Genomic DNA, 7,575 nt, shown 5'->3' with positions numbered 1-7,575 from the left:
AGACGAAACGCGCGTCTGGCGTTCTAAATTTTAATCATGGTACCTTTGATAACTATTAACACCACTGGGTCGATGCCACTGCTTGTGGACGTTTCGTCCCCGGTGGTATCACCAGCCCAGTAGTCATGATTTCGGTGTTGATATGAATATCAATAATGTGGTCATTTTTATAAATTTCCTGTTTACAAACCTTTAAATTTTTCGAAAAACTAAGTTTTTTTTCACCCCAGGCATAGATTAACTTAGTCGTATTTGGCACAACTTTTTGAAGTTTTTGGATCCTAAATGCATTTCAACGTTATACAGTTATACTTGTTTGGCTTTATAAATATTTTGATATTAGCGTCACTGATGAGTCTTATGTACACGAAACGCGCGTCTGGCGTACTAAATTATAATCCTGGTACCTTTGATAACTATTAATACCACTGGGTCGATGCCACTGCTGGTAGACGTTTCGTCCCCGAGGGTATCACCAGCCCAGTAGTCAACATTTCGGTGTTGACATGAATATCAATAATGTGGTCATTTTTATAAATTTCCTGTTTACAAAACTTTAAATTTTTCGAAAATCTAAGGATTTTTTTACTCCAGGCATAGATTACCTTAGCCGTATTTGGCACAACTTTTTGGAGTTTTGGATCCTCAATGCTCTTCAACTTTTTACTTGTTTGGCTTTATAAATATTTTGATATGAGCGTCACTGATGAGTCTTATGTAGATGAAACGCGCGTCTGGCGTACTAAATTATAATCCTGGTACCTTTAATAAATTTTACTGTCTTAGCACTGATATAGATTAAAGTTTATCGAACAATTAAATATTTGAATTATAGCGTTATAAACTGGATGTTCCTGTATTAACACTGGTATAGATTAAAAGTTTATCGAACAATCAAAGATTTGAATTATAGCGTTATAAACTGGCTGTTTCTGTATTAGCACTGGTATAGATTAAAAGTTTATCGAACAATCAAAGATGTGGATTTTAGCGTTATAAACTGGCTGTTTCTGTATTAGTACTGGTATAGATTAAAAGTGTATCGAACAATCAAAGATTTGGATTTTAGCGTGATAAACTGGCTGTTTCTGTATTAGTACTGGTATAGATTAAAAGTTTAGCGAACAATCAAAGATTTGAATTATAGCGTTATAAACTGGCTGTTTCTGTATTAACACTGATATAGATTAAAAGTTTATCGAACAATCAAAGATTTGGATTTTAGCGTTATAAACTGGCTGTGTATGTATTAACACTGGTATAGAATCGAGATTAGTTGTATTGGCCTTGAAACTCTAAGTTCGAGAGCCAATACATATAACCATGAAGCATCCAGTGCATAATAATTTTTTTAAGCATGAATAGGAAACCTATTTGAACTCCTTGTTCACGTTAACGATACATGCCTGATTTGTCATTATTGAGGAGATTTCTAACTTTATTTAATAAACTGGTAAATGCGCCTATTTTGTTTAGGACGCGGCATTTAAGACAAAAACAGAGACCGATCAGTTCTGAGTCCGTGTGTCTTGGTAAGATGTCTCTCTTGTAGATTGATATCTTGTACATTTACACCTATTGAATACGACTCATCCTTTCGGTCTTAGTAGATGCATATTACTATCACATCTTCAATGTTCTAACCCTGATATAGACTCAGTTTTGTCTTCTGAACGTTTAATACCAGTTCAAACTTCGATGAAAACGAATGGTCAACCGTGCAAATTTTTATTTGATAATTAACCTTCAATAGCATCTTTATGATAGGTGTAAGTGCAAGGGCTGTCCGTTTAATGGTGGAAAGGTGCAAAATGCAATAAAGTGTTCAGTTATTGGCTTCTAAGTTATTTGCATTGAACTAATTAAATGTTTATCAAATATTTCTTTTTCATATCGATAATAAAACAAAGTTTTGTTTAAAGCATACGAAAACAAATTTCTTACACTTAAATGTTTTAGAGGTAAAAACTTAAAACAGATTTCCGGTTATTATGAAGAAATGCTAAAATCACAACATTTAAAGGCAACCTGCTACATTTCACTAATTGCTACCTAATTTTCACCTTTTATTATTTTTTTTATTTTTTAATTTGAACTTTGTTTGACGAGAATAAACATGATTTTATGACGATCGATAGTTCAAAGTTCAAATATTATTCATAGTATTTTAGATATAGCAAAGTTGAACAAAATCTATTCGTTATTCACTTAACCAATAACATATTAATATGTTTATTGTTTATTTCTAAAAACATTCCATAAATGTTACGATGAATTCGAAACGTATGTTCGGTATAGTTCGAAAGAAATCTTTTCTTTATTTGTGTGTATGTGTTTTTGTGTGCATTGCGTGCATTATTGGTACAACGATAAGAATAAATACAAAAAAGGAATACACTTTTCGGGAAAAAGAATACGTGTCTCGTTGTAATCTTGAAGTGTTATCTCATTTCGACAACAACACCGATTTTCTTGTGGAATCAGAGGTATGTAAAATACCGAGAGTAAATCCGTTTGATCCATCTATAAAAGAATTCATACCTGATGATCCACAATTATCAGTATGCGATGACAGTAATGTGTTTACATATGTTGAAAATAATAATCTTTATATCAATTTGACGAAAAGCCGAAACCAAGTCGAATATTGTTCATATGAACCTATATATTACATCAGCAATTCGTTCAAACTCGGTAAAGTTAGTGGACATTTCAATAAATCTGTACGGGTCACAGACGAATTTATAAAAGTTCAATGTTATGATGCCTTTAACAAAGTGATAGCTAAAAACTTCCACACCGTATTTGTAAAAAGAAATCCAAGCAAGAAAGCATCTGATCTACGAAAAGATGTTGTACAAATGCTAAATATACCGAATATGGATAATCATCGAAAAACCCGTCTAACTGTGTTACTCATAATGATAGAGTCGACTTCAAGAATTAATTCTGTTCGATACTTACGCAAGACTAGAAAGTATTTGTTGGAAACATTAGACGCAACTGAACTACTTGGATATAACAAAGTGGCGTTAAATACAAGACCAAACACAGCAGCTTTGTTGACTGGAGATTTTATAGAAAAATCCTCTTGTTTTAAAGATTCAGAAGGAGTTGATAAATGTCCATTTATTTGGAAAGACTTTTCAAGATTTGGCTATACAACTCACTATGGACAGGATGCAGTATGCACATTTCACTCAAAGGACATGTCTGGCTTCAAATATCAACCAACAGATTATTATGATCAACCTTTCCATGACGCAAATGAAAAGGATAACCGAAAAATAACCAGATTTTGCTATCATGGAAAATCGTCATCTGAATCCGTCAACGAAAGAATGTTTAATATGGTGTCAAGCTTAAAAGACAATCCGTATTTCTCATTGTCGAAGCATATACATATGACTCATGATAGTCTAACCCGTGCTGCAACTATTGACAGACTAATTTCTAAGACACTTCAAAGACTACACAAAAATAGTTTACTGAACAACACATTCCTCGCACTGTTCGGGGATCACGGTATAAGATCTGGTAAAGTTAGACCAACCTTTATTGGCCAATTAGAGGAGAGACTTCCAATGATGTTTATGTATGTTCCGCCTTGGTTCAAAACAAAATATTGTAGCTATTTTAAGAATTTAAGAACAAATGCAAGAAGACTTACGACACATTTTGACACTCATTCTACTCTATTGCATCTTCTTGATCTTGACAACAATCAGCATTCAATAAATACCTATCGTCAAAAAGGCATCTCCCTTTTCAAGGAAATTCCGAGGAATAGATCATGTCAAGATGCTCATATTCCGTCTAAGTGGTGTGCATGTAATTTCCGTTTATAAAGAAAAAAATAACCAAATAAATATTCTCAAAATTGTAATCATTGCATTTGATTAGCTCTTATTTCTCTAACTACAAGCATGGGATTTTTTTCATGCATGAGATGTAGTCATATATTGTTTTTAATTTATTCAAATTCAAATACCAAATCAAAGAAACATACTAGTGGGATATATTATGGACATAATTAAATAAAAAGCTGTAATCAAAAAGGTATCCTCCATTTATTACGTTGGGATTTCATAAGGCAAATTTCGTTAATAGTGAAAAACAAAAAGGTAAAACATGCTACACAGAAGAACAAGTGGTCAGTATTCTGGAGTTTCTGATCGACAACATATTTGTTGAGTTTGGAGGTAGTCTTTTCCACCAAATTGTCGGCATTTCTATGGGAACAAACTGTGCGCCTCTTCTTGCCGACCTCTCCTTATTTTCATATGAATCGGAGTTCTTCCAGACACTTGTCAAATACAAGAGAATAAAAAAAGCCAGATTATCTAATTTCACTTTCAGATAGATTGATGATGTTCTTTCCATAAATATTTTTAGACTTATATCTCGAATTTTACTTACACAGTCATCTCAGTACCAGAATCTATGACAAACGAGACGATTTTAATTTTGAAATTATAAATTTCCCCCACCTTAGTAGCAATATAGCAACTTCACCTACATATGGGATATATATTTCCCAACTTATTCGATATTCAAGAGCTTGCAGAACGTACTCAGACTTTGTAAAACGTCATCGGTGTCTGAGTAGAAAGTTGAGGAACCAGGGGTATGTCGAAGAACGGCTCGTCCTTTTTCAAAAAAAGTTCATCGGCATGTTTCCAAGACCTTGTTGATAAATATTCCGTATCAACTTCTCAAATAATACACGATGGTCTTGATGTATAGATTCTGCGTACTGATCTTGTTTATCATCTTAACAACGTGTTTTGTTGTTCTTTTACTTGTTTTTGTTCTATTATCAATATTTCTTTTACTGTTAAATGGTTTTATGTGATATCCGTTTGACGTGGCTCGGTATGTATACATCTCGTCAATGTGTTTGTGTTGGTGTTGGTTTGTTTTGTATATGCGACTTTTTGAATTTCTTTTGTTCTTACAACGTGACTCTGTACTTAAAAAAAAACCCGTCAGTATGATATTATTCTATTATATGTCATTATGACATATTTCTATTATGAATTACTATATATGGTTGAACCACAAACCTCAAAATCATTTAATCGCGTAGTGGAATTAACTATTTTTGAATTCTTATAAAATCTATGTATTAATTTTGAACTAGTTTAAATCTCGGTCTTTTTCTGAAATTTATTCCTACATACTTTGAATTTTTTAACCCTGTATGCTAACATTGCCTATGTAAATTTTAAAATTGTTTGTATGCACATTGAATGACAAATTTATGTAACGTTTAAGAATTCGACACTCGAATTATTCAATGTTTTCGTAGATAGAAGATGTTGTTGTGTTCTGTTAAATTGTTTCTATTAAAATTGTAATACGATGATGACTGATATTTTGACTGTTTTATTATCGTGTCTGTTTATTTAACGCATCATTGTAAGTATAACGGAATTTGATGAAACTGTCATTAAAGTGAGAGGGTTAGCGATATAGAACCATATTTGAAAACCCCTGTACCAAGTCAGGAATATGACAGTTCTTGTCCTTTCGTTTTTGATGTGTTTTGTTATTTGATTTTGCTATGTGATAATGGACTTTCCGAATTGATTTTCCCTTAAGTTCAGTATTTTTGTGATTTCACTTTTTTTGCAAGGAAATTCCGAGGAATAGATCATGTCAAGATGCTCATATTCCGTCTCAGTGGTTTGCATATAATATCCGTTTATACAACAAACAATAAAAAAACCAGATATCTTAAATTGTAGTCATTGAATTATTTGATTAGCTCTTATTTCTCTAATTACAAGCTCTGATTTTATTTTTTCATGCGGGAAATGTAATCTTTTATTCAAATTTAATCATTATATCAACGAAACATATCAGTGATCTGTCATCATACAAATTTTACTGTCACATGTATTCAAATGAAAATTTTGCAACACGTACTCCCAACATGTGTCCCGGAAGAGTAAGCAGACCACCCTGAACTAGTGGCACTCGAAGTGTTCCTCATCCAAATAATCTCCCGGTGATCATTCCAATCCGTTCAATAGTCAATTATTTTGATTTGATAACCATATTTCTTAAATATTTTTTATTAACAAAATACGCTGAAAATAACACAAACAAATACACAAAATTGTAATCATCTTTTGGTTAAATTGTCAAACTTGTATTACGATGGCGATTACATTTATAAGTTTCAAAACGGTTTTATAACTCTCTAGATAATGGGATGTTTATGTCGGTTTTCTTGTAGTTGTTTATCATGTAAGTCCTGAACAAAGATACGATTTATTCAAACAAAAGTCCGATTTTCTGCAACATACTCATGCTAGACTACACAAACTATGTTTTGGTTTAATTGAGCATAGCAAGTTGTGAATTGAATTTTGTGCAGAGCATTGTCTGTAATTGACTCATTTGTGTATTCTTCTGCTAATGCAGCAATAGTAAAACTAATATTTGTGACAAATTGTCTCCTCAATTAGGTCCTCAACGCTCCTCAACTTTGTTCTTGTACTAAAATAAAATCCTGGTATCTTTGAAAACTATTCATATCTGGTACTGCCTAGCCTGTTGTATATAAATTCGAGATAGGTAATTAAATATAATGCAGACGGATCTGTATAATAATGTAGATTATACTAATAGGTCAGGATTATACAGTGCAAACACAATAAAAGGTAGGACAGTAGTGGATATTTGAACAGAATTTTACTTCCGCTAAATGAAAAACATCATCTTGAGTAAACGCGGCTGATATCTAAACATGACAAAACATGGTGCCAATTTTACCTGACGGCAACTATATACATCTGCATAATAATTCAGTAATATTGATTTCCGGATATCTTGTAAAAAACAAATGACAGCAATATTGAAAAACATTGACTACATCAAAAAATACCCATCAATACAGAGTGCCAGCATGTACTCTTTTATTCAAAATATTCATTCGCAACAACATTTCAGTAGTTTGATACTTATTAGTTGATCTAATCAGAAGCACAAGTAACTATTTTGTCATTAGTCAACCTGGAATGTAAGCTTTCTTGAAGATTAATATCGTGTTACAGTGTTGAGTTATTTCCTTTTACAGTAACAAGGAAGTCTTGGTTGTTATTTTTGTAAAAATGAGTATTATAGAGATATGAATGTATTTGTTAAAAGAATTGATAAATATACTAAAACAACAATAATTGATTTAATGTTATTGAATAAATTCTGTATGACCTACTGCTTATGACATAAGACAAGTTGAAACACGTCTCATGCTTAACTAAACGTACTAAACTACATCAATATGTGAACAACCTACATGGCAAGATGTTTCACTTTCTTCATACTTGCTATAATTAATTAAAACATAAAGTACAAAACAACCGGTCTGCATGGATACGAAGGCATCATAATGTAGAATAACTTTTTACTAAGTTTTCACCATTGCAATTAAAAACTAATTAATTGATCCCATCAGAAACACAAGTTACTATTTTGTCATTCGTCAACCTTGAACTGCAAGTATTCTTGAAGATAAATATCGTATTACTATGTTGTGTTCTTTTTTCCACAGTAACTAGAAAGTCT

At 32.2% G+C, this 7,575-nt stretch overlaps 1 protein-coding gene across 1 annotated transcript; it reads left to right on the top strand.

The window, feature by feature from the left end:
- The first annotated feature begins 2,921 nt into the window (after positions 1–2,921).
- Positions 2,922–3,848, top strand: LOC134695284 (uncharacterized). The gene has a single exon (XM_063556504.1). It carries the CDS (start codon positions 2,922–2,924, stop codon positions 3,846–3,848), a length of 927 nt encoding a protein of 308 aa, XP_063412574.1.
- Positions 3,849–7,575: the final 3,727 nt, after the last annotated feature.

This window comes from Mytilus trossulus, chromosome 13, assembly GCF_036588685.1.
Source record: "Mytilus trossulus isolate FHL-02 chromosome 13, PNRI_Mtr1.1.1.hap1, whole genome shotgun sequence".
In the NCBI taxonomy this organism is placed as follows: Eukaryota; Metazoa; Mollusca; class Bivalvia; order Mytilida; family Mytilidae; genus Mytilus; species Mytilus trossulus.
Note: the sequence above shows the minus strand (reverse complement) of the source record. Positions and strands in the feature narration are given on the sequence as shown.

Bases quoted from the DNA above. Each gene is read 5' to 3' on its own strand.
- LOC134695284 (XM_063556504.1), top strand. From the start codon at position 2,922: ATGATAGAGTCGACTTCAAGAATTAATTCTGTTCGATACTTACGCAAG.